Source organism: Carcharhinus amblyrhynchos, chromosome 2 (assembly GCF_965287045.1).
Source record: "Carcharhinus amblyrhynchos chromosome 2, sCarAmb.v2.hapA, whole genome shotgun sequence".
Taxonomy (NCBI): Eukaryota; Metazoa; Chordata; class Chondrichthyes; order Carcharhiniformes; family Carcharhinidae; genus Carcharhinus; species Carcharhinus amblyrhynchos.
The window spans coordinates 7,132,353-7,145,359 of record NC_137325.1 but is presented as its reverse complement, the minus strand read 5'-3'; the positions used below and the strand labels follow the sequence as shown (position 1 = coordinate 7,145,359).

General features: G+C 43.9%; 1 protein-coding gene across 1 annotated transcript in view; it reads right to left on the bottom strand.

Moving 5' to 3' along the window:
* Positions 1 to 13,007, bottom strand: part of nek11 (NIMA-related kinase 11) — a 227,565-nt gene that overhangs the window by 31,489 nt on the left and 183,069 nt on the right. The window contains exons 14-16 of the mRNA XM_080215135.1: positions 8,670 to 8,803; positions 5,178 to 5,238; positions 1,534 to 1,621 (exon numbers count right to left, since the gene is read on the bottom strand). Of these exons, the coding sequence (XP_080071261.1) occupies positions 1,534 to 1,621; positions 5,178 to 5,238; positions 8,670 to 8,803 (283 nt within the window). The remainder of the gene's footprint in view (positions 1 to 1,533; positions 1,622 to 5,177; positions 5,239 to 8,669; positions 8,804 to 13,007) is intronic.

Here is a 13,007-nt window from a genome sequence, read left to right as displayed (position 1 = left end):
AGTTTGTCTGAGTTAAATTGGGAGAACAAAATAAATACTCATTTCCAACATGGAGTGTTTCTTTAAGCAGAGCTAATGCATTTCTGTTTACTTAGGTTCCTTCCTGGGGTTTCAGAGTAGAATTTTGATAGGGTTGATTGACAAAGGCAGAGTCATGTGATTGATGGGAGCAGCTAAGCATGCAGGAATGAAAGAGTTTCAATTCATTTTAAAATATAAGCAGTTGTTGCCTGAGCTGCCAGAAGAAGGTAATGCCTCTCTGCCTCCATCTCTCCAAAGGCTTTCTGAAAGGTCTGAGCCAGATAACCTCAGTCACAGTAAGTATGCCTGTGTTTTATTAAATAATTTTAAAGAGAGGTTTAAGTCTATTAGAGAAATATTGCTGATAGAGATAGGTTCGCAGTTAAGAATTGTATCTTGTCATGTTTAGTTTGTTAAACTAATTCATTTGTTATAGTTAAACTATGTTTTAAATTTGTTTTGATAAAACCTTCCCAGTGTATCAGTAGAATCGCACCTGGATTGAAACATCTAATCCTCACAATATCAAAATAGAAAATTATTGGAGTCTAGTCTAACTTTATAGTGTACCTTAGGGTTTTTGACCTGGTATCCTAACAGAAGAAACATGAGTCTTGCACCTACTGCCATTCTCCCTCTAGGTGATGGAGGTCACAGGTTTGGGACGTGCTGTCGAAGAAGCTTTGGCAAGTCGCTGGAACGGCACTGTCACTGGTCCACACTGAGGAGCCGTTAAATAACTTGCCCAGATCGGGAAAATGCCTGGAAAGGTGGGTGTGTTAGGTGCTAAAGATATTGTGTTGGGGGGCTGGGTATGGGGAAAGGATCAGGAGGGTTTAGTAGGATTCCTCACGGAGGAAATGTTATCTAAAATAGGTTGCGCTCACTCTTGACCTAGCCAATAGCATTCTCAACCAACACACCATGACGCGACTATCACAAGTCAGTGAAGGAGCAATAATGGATTGTCCAAAATGTCAAGGATCACAATCTTGCATCGAAAATTATCAAAAAGATGTAGGGAGACAACCATAAGAGCAACTGATGGTGATAAATACAAAGAATCCAGGTTCAAAATGCTTCATTATCGGAGCACGTATACCACATGTTTGTACTTAGTGGTATGTTTGAAATGACATCTCATAGAATCCCTACAGTGCAGAAGGAGGCCATTCGCCCATCGAGTCTGCGCCGACCACAATCCCACCCAGACCCGATCCCCATGTATTTACCCTAGCTCGTCCCCCGACACTAAGGCCGATCCACCTAAACCGTACATTTTTGGACTGTGGGAGGAAACTGGAGCACCCTGAGGAAACCCACCCAGACACATTCAAATTCCACACAGGCAGTGACCCGAGGCTAGAATTGAACCCGGGTCCCTGGCGCTGTGAGGCAGCAGTGCTAACACTGTGCTACCGTGCCGCCCCGATTTATTCAGTACTTGTAGAGTTGGACCACACGTAACAGTGACCCGTGTGAACTGTACACAGGAAAACACACAACACTTACTCCCTCATGCGGTTCATCTTGGTCTCTGCCATGGTGCAGTTCACAGCCGTAGGTCCGTGAGGCATTGCTGGAACCACAGTGCCGCTGTCTGTAACCAATGCAGAGAAACACTGTGATAGATCACCTTTCTCACATCAGAATCCCTCGAAGGCAAAGACAACATTTTGCAAAGTGCTGACACTTCACTTTTCCCACAAGATTATTATTGACAACGTTCCTTAACAATGTGTTAGGGTCTGCAATGTGGGTGTAAACTAATATTTACAGTTACAGCAAACAGTGAATGAAAAACCATCAGTGTAAGGTGAGACAGTGTTTCACAATCATGTTTCCCCTGAGTTTTACTAAATTATTTTTCTGTCAGGATGGCGTATGAGCTATTTGCCTTTATTGGCCAAGGTATAGAATATAAGAGTAGAATGGTTATGCTGAATCTGTATTAAACACTAATTACAGCACAGTTAGTGTAGTGTACGCAGTTCTGGTCACTGTGTTATAGAATGGATGTGGTTACTATAGGATTACGGAACCCTTGCTTGTTTTTGGAAAGTGTAAAGACAGTTCATGTATCCTGGAAAAGATGATTCCTGCTGCCTCACAGCGCCAGGGACCCAGGTTCAATTCCAGCCTTGGGTCACTGTCTGTGTGGAGTTTGCACATTCTCCCCATGTCTGTGTGGGTTTCCTCCAGATGCTCCAGTTTCCTCCTGCGTCCAAAAGATGTGTGAGTTAGGCGGATTGGCCATGCTAAGTTGACCCTTAATGTCAGGGAGATTAGCAGGGCAAATATGTGGGGTTATGGGGATAGGGCCTGGGTGGTCAGTACAGACTCGATGGGCCGAATGGCCTCCTTCTGCACTGTAGGGATTCTATGATTGGCCATGAGGTGATTCCTCTGTACTGTAATAAATTTTGGTTTTTGCGTTTCGTGGCATGAAAATTTTCAAATATAAATATTCTTTCAAAAACTTTAAGCCAACAAATCAGCGGTATAAAAACTTGGTTCTCTCTTTAAGTATCAGAATTTAGATCTCCGTGTTAGAAAGCATCTGAATTTTTCACTGAAAGAATCTGGCAGTGAGGTGTCCCTCAGTCAGGAGGATAATAGTTTCAGCTACTGGAGAGCAGAGCAATTGGAAATAATGGATGGAGTTCAAATCCCAGCTTTCAAACTTATATGTTGCAAGTATTGATGGGAGGGTGCGGAAAAAAGAGCTACAAAGTAGATTGGCAGTAGATACTGGAAGCCCAGAGAGACATTCAATAAGTGATGTAGCTCTAAATGCATTCACATCATCTCCCCTTATACCCGGAAAGTCTGAGTGACAAGATGAAAATGTAGCACAAACTCTTGGTTCTCCAGGCTAACAGGCTGTAATACAGACTTCAGTTCATGTCTCAGTTTATTACCTCCAGACTCATTAGAGATCTGGTTCACATAAATAACAAGTGAGTTTCAGATCTGTGGATAGCTGGATATAAAACTGTCACAATCTCACTGACTGCTGGCACATTCTGGAAGGAATGAATCCTGTTCCGCTAGGTATTTCACGAGAAGCTGTGAGAAAAGTTCATGTAGGAAATGGAGCCAGGAGTTCACGGTTCAATCAGAGAAATTATGGATAAGGTCTGGGTGTGACCCTATAATGATGAAAAATAAAAATACACAGAGACACTGTCACTTTCACACACACACACTCACACTCAGACTCACTCACTGACACACACACACACACACACACTCACTCACGCATTCACACACACACACTCACACACACACACACACTCTCACTCACACACACACATACTCATTCACAGACTCACTTACACACATACTCATTCACTCACTCACAGACTCACTCACTCATTCACACAGTCACTCACTCCCACACTCACACACATACACACACACTCACTCACTCATGCTTACTCATACACACACACACACTCAATCATTCATATACCTACACACTCACACACACTCATTCACACACACACACTCACTCACATACACACTCACTCACTCTCACATACACTCACACACACACAATTATTCACTCACTCACATGCACATTCGCTCACACACACACACACACACACACACACGCACACACACACACACACACACTCTACCACTCCTTGCTTATATGGAACTACATTGCAGAAAAGCAATTTAAGACTGAACTGACATTGTTGTAACTGAACTTTGAAAAAGATTTATTCCTCATGTATTCCTGAGATGTCGATGTCACTGGCTGGGCCAGCATTTATAACCCAGCCCTTATTGCTCTTGAAAAGGTGGTGGTGAGCTGCCTTCTTAAATCAGTGCAATCTGTATGATGTCGGTACACCCACAGTGCTGTTAGGGAGGGAGTTCCAGGATTTTGAACCTGTGACAGTGAAGGAATGGCGATATAGTCCCAAGTCAGGATGGAGAGTAGTTTGGAGGGGAACCCTAGGATGGTGGTGTTCCCATGTATCTACTGCCCTTGTTCTTCTAGGTGCTAGAAATCACATGTTTGGAAGGTGCTGTTGAAGAAACCTTGGCGAGTTGCTGCAATGTATCCTGTAAATACGAATAAACAGAACAGGAGCAGGAGGAGGCCATTTGGCCCCTCAAGCCTGCTCTGCTAGTCAATAAGAATAATCTGTTGATCTGTTTGTGTTTCCAGTTCCACATTCTTATCTGCCCCCAATAACCCTCGAGTCTGTTGCCTATCAAGAATCCACCTACTTCCACCTTAAAAATATTCAGTGATCCCTTCCAAGGTAAAGGGTTCCAAATTCGCACAACCCTCCAAGAGAAAAAAGTTCTCCTCATCTCTGTCTGAAATGGGTGACCCCTAATATTAAAATAGTGACCCCTCACTCTGGACTTCCCCACAAAAGGAAACATTCCTTCCATGTCTACCTTGTCAGTACCATTCAGAATCTTAAATCCTTCAATCAAGTTACCCTTCACTCTTCTAAACTCGAGTGGAAACAAGCCCATCTTTTCCAACCTATCTTCAGAAAACATCTACCCATTCCAGAAAAATACAAAATAGTCACTGTACAATATATACTGTAGTCACAATGACAGAGGAATATTTCAAGTGGTGGATGGGGTGCCAAGCGGGGCTGCTTTGACCTGGATGGTGTGGAGTTTCTTGAATGTTGTTGGAGCTGCACACAACCAAACAACTGAGGAGTGTTCCATCACTCTCCTGACTTGTGTCTTGTAGATGGTGGTCAAGATTTGGGGAGTCAGGAGGTGAGTTACTCACTACAGGATTCCCAGCCTCTGTCCTGTTCTCATAGCCACAGTATCTGATATGGCTAGTCCAGTTCAGTTACTGGTCAATGGTAACCCCCCAGGATGTTGGGAGATTCAATGATGGTAATGCCATTGAATGTCAAGGGGCGATGGTTAGGTGGTGAGGGTGATGGTGATGCCAGGCGATGGTTATTGCCTGGCACTTGTGCAGTACGAGTATTTTGAGAATGGCTAGTAAATAATCAGTTGGTTCCTAATGGTGTGAATTGTCACTAAAAAAGAAATGATTGCAGTGGGAAATGGCTGCTGTGTTACCGCTGTGTTTGATGCTGAATATTTGATAAATCTCTTGAGTCTCGGTTGTTAGGGGAAAACTAGTAAAAACTCACCTAATGATCTGCTATCTAACACATCCTCCATGTATCTCACCAGGGCCTCAACATCCGTATCCTGAAAGAACAAGAACACAGCAAGGATGATCCACAGATAGACAGGCAGACGGACAGACCGACAGACAGGTAGACGAGCAGACTGACTGACTGGCAGGTAGACAGACAGACAGGCAGAGAGGTAGGATGACAGGCAGACAGGAAGACAGAAAGGCAGACAGACAGACAGAGACAATGCAGGCAAACAGACAAGTAGGCAGGCAGACAGACTGACGGACAGGAGACAGAGGGGCAGGCAAACAGACAGATAGAAAGATAGACAGACAAGCAGATAGACAAACAGAGACAGAAAGACAGAGTAACAGGCAGGCAGGCAGACACGCAGGATGACAGGCAGGAAGACAGACAGACAGACAGACATGTCACGTCCCTGATAGACTGTTGATTGCCACAATGCTTTTCACTCAGTCAGCTTTACAATGTCTATTTGCAAAAGTCATTACTCGCAGACGTCAGAATTATTGCAAATTTTGGGCAGTTTGGAAAACATTATTCCAGTGAAGTGTTACACGCTGATTGTTACTTGTGAGCCTTGTTATAGACATCAGCTTCTTTGAAAAATGCCAACTAGTCTAAAAACAAAAAGGTAGAAAATTGATTCCGAATTTAATGTCTCATCTTCAGTGACCGGAATATTTGGTTACGAAAGTGAACGATATCGACTACCTGGCTGCTGATTATAGAAATATAGTAACAAGCAAAATACCTTTCTGGAGGAGGAACTTTAGTCTCCAGGTTTTAGTCAGCTAAGCTTCAAATAAAAAAGGGATGTAATGTTGAAACTGTGTATACAGCTTCGTACACTGAGAACTCATATCTGAGTTTTAATTAAAACGCATGTAACTCTGCAATAATTGTCAGCTAACCGAGAAATATAATTGCAATTTATAAGTCCCTCTAAGGAAATAAATAAAAGCGAACAGATAATTAAAGAAAAGCTAGGATGAACTTAGTGACATTCTCCTTGTTCAAAGGGAGTGAGATTCTCAGACAGGTCATTTCACTCCAACACAGCGAGGATGTTCCTGAGTGTCTGCCATGTCTCTCCCTTGCCTCTAAGCCACAGCGTGCTGGGTTCAAGACCCACACCACAGCCTGAATACAAAAAAAACAGGGCTGGCACATCAAGTGCAGTACAGAGGGAGTGCTACCTTGTCGTGAGTGCTGTCTTTAAGATGAGACCTTAAACTGAGGGTCCCATTCCTCTCCTGACGGGGTGGATGTAAAAGGTCCATGGCACTATTTCGAAGAAGAGGAGGGGAGTTATCTCCTGTGCCCTGACCAACATTCACCCCTCAATCAACATAACAAATAAAAAAAATCATCATTATCATTATTTTTTGTCTCAAGATGGCGTCAGAATGAGGCAACTTCTTATAAGCTGTCCCCAGCATACCTTCTAATTCTATCTTTTACTCTCATTCTATGTTTCTAAAACTTCATTCTACCTCTTTTAAGCTCCCTAACAATGATGACTGTAACACTGCATTCTGCACTCTCTCATTTCCTTCTCTATGAACGGTATGCTCTGTCTGTATAGCGTGTGAGAAACAATACTTTTCATTGTATGTTAATACATGTGACAATAATAAATCAAATCAAACCAAAGGGGAGGCTTTGGCCTAGTGGTATTGTCATTAAACTATTAATCCAAAAACTCAGCTAATATTCTGGGGACCCGGGTTCAAATCCCTCCACAGCAAATGGTGGAATTTGAATTCCATAAAAAATATTTGGGATTAAGAATCTATTGATGACCATGAAACCATTGTCGATTGTTGGAAAAACCCATCTAGTTCACTAATGTGCTTTAGGGGAGGAAATCTGCCACCCTTACCTGGTCTGGCCTACATGTGACTCCAGATCCACAGCAACGTAGTTGAATCTCAACTGACCTCCAAGGACAACTAGGGATGGGCAATAAATGCTGGGCAGCCAGTGATGCCCATGTCCCATGAATGAATTAAAAAAACATCTTTTTGTGGGGTCTTGCCCTATGCACTTTGGCTATTTTGTTTCCTACAGTACAATAAAAGAACATCATTGTCTATAAAGTATTTTGACATGTCCAGTGGCAACGATTTTTTTCTCTGATTTTCCAATTGCTTCTCCCACCAATTATAAAGCAACCATTACATATAAAGAAGAGTCATAACCCTTGGAAATAAGAAATGTCTCCTCAACTCCATCCTAAATGATTGACCCCTCATCTGAGACTGTGCCCAGTGTTCCATGTTACCTGGCCATGAGAGACAATCTCTCAGTGCCCACCCTGTCAATCTGCTTCAAAATCTTGAATGTTTCAAAGAGACCACCCTTCAATCTTCTCAATTCCAGAGATACAGGTCAATTTATTCAGTCTCTCATCATAGGCCAACTCTCTCATCCCTGGGCCCAATCTAGTGAAGCTTTGCATCGCCTTCCTGAAATACAGAGACCGAGCCTGCGCACAATAGGTCCCAAGGGTGGATGTGGAGAGGATGGTTCCTCTTGTGGGAGAATCCAAAACAAGGGGTCACTGTTTAAAAATAAAGAGTCGCCCATTTAAGAGAGGGATAAGGCAAAAATCTTTTACTCAGAGCACCGTAGGTCTTCAGAATCTCTCACTGAAAATCAGTGGAAGCAGGGTATTTGAATATTTTTAAGGCAGGGGTGGATAAATTCTTGATAAGCAAGGGGGTTATAGGTTATCGGAAGTAGGGGGATTTGATCCCTATCAGATAGCCATGATCTTATTAAATAGTGGAGCAGGCTCAAGGGGCTGAATGACCTGCTCCTTCTTGGTATTCCAGGTATGGTTTCACCAAAGGCCTATACAATTGTAGCAAGACCTCCTTAGCTCTTAATCTTGTACTTCGACCTCTTCTTCCTACGTCCACTGCGACACAAACTGATCTTCCTTCCTGACCCTATTTACCTCTCCATTCACCTCTCCCCAGCAACTTAGAACAGAGAAGCAAAAGAATAATAACACCACAGGACGTAGTTGAGATCAAAACGTTGGCTGATTTCAAGAAGAAGTTAGATATAGTTCTTGGGGCTAAAGGGATCAAGGGATATGGAGGGAAGCGGTGGGAATCAGGATATTGAATTTGATAATCAGCCATGATCAAAATGAACGGCGGAGCAGCCTCGAAGGGCCAAATGGCCTACTCCTGCTTCTAGTTTGTATTGTAAGAAGTCTCACAATACCAGTTTAAAGTCTAACAGGTTGGATTTAACCTGGAGTTGTCAGACTTTTTACTGTGCTTACCCCAGTCCAACGCCGGCATCTCCACATCTAGTTTGTAGGTGTCTGGAAGAGTTGGCCATTTAGCCCCTTGAGCCTGTCCCAGCATTCAACAAGATGGCGCCTGCTCTGAGACTACACCCCAGGTATTTGTGAAATGTTGCCGGGTGTGGTAGTCTGAAATCAAATAGAACATTACTCGCCTGCTCGTAGGTTTGTAACGTGGCACATTCTGTTTCCTCATCTGATTCCCTCAGCTCAAGGTTATCGTCAGAGCAAGATTCAAAGCCATCTTTGTGGTAAAATTCCTCAGCTGTTTCTGGATCTTCAGGGATTTCTGAAACAAAAAGCTCATGAGTTTTCAATTATCGGTTAGTGATTGGCCTTCCACCCGTATATTCGTTAATTCCACTCAATTAGATTTCTATCCAGGGAGCCTTGAAGTGGGATAAATGAAATGAGTTTGTGAAGATTGATATTAAAATGCACATGAACGGCTTTAGTCTGACATATAGTTATGAGAGATCTGAATAGTTTATTTATTAATGTCACAAGTCAGCTTACATTAACACTGCACTGTAAGTTCTTGTGAAAATCCCCTAGTTGACAGACTCCAGGGCCTGTTTGAGTACCCTGAGAGAGGATTTAGCACGGCCAATGCACCTAACCAGCACGCCTTTCGGATTGTGGAAGGAAACCGGAGCACTTGAAGGAAACCCACGCAGACACAGGGAGACAATTGCACCATCCAAACATATGTTAATCTTTTAGAACCGCAGAAGCTATGGTAGAGTCAGCCAGAGAGAGAACAGAGAAAACAATCAAAGGGAAAAACAGCACAAATTGCCAAGCTTTCATGGAAGTAGGAAGGCAGTTTCCATCTAGCAACCTGTAAGCTAGTTCTAGCTAGCAGACCAGAAGCAAGAGTCCAGAAACCTTCGTGGAGGCATTAAAACCATATCTTCACTGAACTAGGAAGTGATGCTTTCCAGAATAACTCCCCCAGTTATAAGCAGTGTGGTAATTATTTGCAGGTCTTTACTTATAGATCTATTGAAGCGGATGTTGTTTGGGAAGAGGGAAGTCCTGGAAAAGAGATCAGAGCTTGTAAGTGTACTTTACATCAGAGCAGGGAATCTCTATAACAACTGCATTTTGATAGTTCCTATATCTAACTGTTTTCGAACATTATTGTCACGGAAATGTGTCCTTTTTCTATTGTAATAAATAATTTTTAATAAGTGTTATACCACGACTGGGCTGTTACTATTCTCACTGGGTTTCACACGTGACTCAGCACACCATTCCCATAAACAAAATTATACCTCCATGAACTGGTGTTCTGAATTGGGTCACTTGAAGTTAAATTATTAGTCACAAGTAAGGCTCATATTAACACTACAATGAAATTACTGTGAAATTCCCCTAGTCGCCACATTCCGACACCTGTTCGGGTCAATGCAGCACGTCTTTCAGACTGTGGGAAGAAACCGAAGCACCCAGAGGAAACCCACGCAGACACGGGGAGAATGTGCAAACTCCACACAGACAGTGACCCAAGCCGGGAATCGAACCTGGGTCTCTGGCGCTGTGCTAACCGCTGTGTCACCGTGCTGCCGATAAAATCAGCTGGGTTCAGTGACAAGTGCAAGGTGAAAACTTCGACAAGATGCCCCTCTTCTCAACAATGTTGACTGGCCATTATTTAAATTTTAGCACCTGAATGTGATGGTCCTGTCACGTTGTACAAATATCGCATCACCTTTGTCCATTTATGAAAACTTTTAATCGATTTGCAAATTTTATAAGCATGCATGTTCAGATAGAGGAAAGAAAACGTGCCCTTACTTCCTCAGTTGGTTAAATTCGAAAGCCGGCCTCAGGTCACTGTCTGTGCGGAATATGCACCTTCTCCCCGTGTCTGCGTGGGTTTCCTCCGGGTGCTCGGGTTTCATAGAATCATAGAACCCTACAGTGCAGAAAGAGGCCCTTCGGCCCACAGTCCAAAGATGTGCAGGTTAGGTTGATTGGCCATGCTAAATTGGCCCTTGTGTCGGGGGGATTGGCAGGGTAAATGCACGGGGTTACGGGGCTAGACCCTGGGTGGGATTGTGGTTAATGCAGACTAGATGGGCCAAATGGCCTTCTCCTGCACTGTAGGGATTTTATGAAAGGAGCAGTTGGTACCTCATCCCTATTGATGTTGCTAGTCAGCATCATCTGTGGGAAGAGCTTCTCAATTTTGCATTGTTTTTATCAGTCGAATCTGGTGGAAATTGGCCACTCCAGTTCCGCAGATGACAGCAACTCAAGTTCACATCAAGTGTAAGTTGTGCTTCCACCATCATTAGCGATAGTTTTGCTGATTGCAAGCAAATTGAGCAGATAAATGCCTCACCGGCTGGAGAAAGTGGTTCCTAGATTCATATGATTAATAGGGAAAGGGTTGGGTACTGAAGCCTAACACAATGCATTAACAAACGCAGACTTAATATGTGAAGGTAAAGCAAAGGGCAGTCAGCTGAAGTGAGCTGCCAGGAACACTCACCCCACTCTGTCCCACCCCACATATTCAAGTCCTTACTTAATAGTTAGAATCATAGAACCATAGAATCCCTTCAGTGCAGAAGGCGGCCATTCAGCCCATTGAGCCCGCACCAACAACAATCCCCATCCAGGCCCTATCCCCAAAACCCCATGTGTTTACCCTATCCAGTCCCCCCTGAGACTAAGGATCAATTTAGCACGGCCAATCCACCTAACTCGCACATCTTTGGACTGTGGGGGGAAACCCACGCAGACACGGGGAGAATGTGCACAGTCAGTCACCCGAGGCTGGAATTAAACCTGGGAACCCGTGAGACAGCAGCGCTATCCACTGTTATGAAGAATCTTATGCGCAAATTAAATTGAAGAATGCCCGATGGATGGCAATTTGATTTTAGCTGCCTTCTCTTGACAGTTGTTTTCATGAGCTAAACTTATCTTCATTAGGAATATCTGACCAGGCAACCAGGTGGGAAATAATTAAGCAGCTGCAAAATTCTTCAGGGAAAAGACTAAAGGATCGAGGAAAATGACCTTCACGGGGGCTCGAGTGGAGATCCAGTTTTCACCATCTTTAATGCGGGTTTAAAAATCAGCTCTGACAAAGAGTGATCCAGACTCAAAATGTTGGCTCTCTTCTTTGCTCCACAGATGCTGTCGGAGTGGCTGAGATTTTCCAGCATTTTCCGTTTTGGATTAAAAACCTGCCACCAAACTGGCTCCACCCTCAAAACTGGTTCCGCCCAGTGCACCCCCTCCCCTCCTACCAGACGGAAACAATGAGTGTGGTGTGATCCAGTCAATTGCTGTGTCTCAGTACTCAGCACTCTTGCCCCACAATCACAAGTTTCTGGGTTCCAGTCCCACTCCGGAGCTAGATTACAAAAATCGAGACTGCGCTGGCGCTCTGTGTAAAAGCACAGAAAATGCCACCCGCTGAGGGTGTAAAGACCCTGAAGCAAATATTAAAGAGATCGAAATCCAGGTTAACCTGAAATTGCACACTTCCCTCAGATGCTTCCTTGGGCCGGTTCTGGGGGCCCAGGTTCATATCCCGCCAGGGCAGACGGTGGAATTTGAATTCTAAAAAAAAATCTGGAATTAAGAATGTACTCATCACCATCAAAGTATTGTCGATTGTCAGAAAAACCCATCTGGTTCACTAATGTCCCGTAGGGAAGGAAATCTGCTGGTCTGGCCTAAGTGTGACTCCAGAGCCACAGTGACATGGTTAACTCTCCCTCTGAAATGGCCCATTCTGTTGTATCCATTGATCAAGAAGGCGGCTCACCACCACCTTCTCAAGGGCAACTAGGGATGGGCAATAAGTGCTGGCCCAGCCAGCGATGCCCATGTCCGCACGATTGGACATAAAAGTGACCCAGCCCCAGACTGGATTCCAGAAAGACAAAAACAGCGTGGGTTCAATCCCTGTACTGACTATGGTAATGGGACAAGTGCTAGAGAATGGGATGAGCACAACTTTAGTGGTAGTTATTGTTGGTGAAGACTGGATAGGCTGAAGGGCCTTTGCTGTGCTGTACGTCTCTATGACTCTATAACTGCTTAGCTTGCCCCCTGCTGGCTGAGTGACGCCCTCACGCTACAAGTAGCCAAAATGTCTCTCTCTAATGGAGAGCGATGTCTGTGGTCCTTTGGGACCATGTCTAGATACATACATTCCTGTGTCTGAGCCCCATGCCAATCAGCATCCTAATTCCTATCTTTGTCTGGTAAAATTCGACTGGTCTCAGCTTTATGACCACATTTATTGAAAGTCACCAATCATGACACTGAGATGTTTACCCTGTACTCTAAGCTCGATTTGACCCTGTATGGACTATCAACCAATTGTGATATGCAGTTTAATCATCTTTGCTACAAAGGTTTCCCTTCAATTACAACTCTTTTTGTCTCTTCATTAGTAGGACATGGGTGTTGCTGGCTGGCCAGCATTTATTGCCCATCCCTAGTTGCCCCAGGTCAGTTGAGAG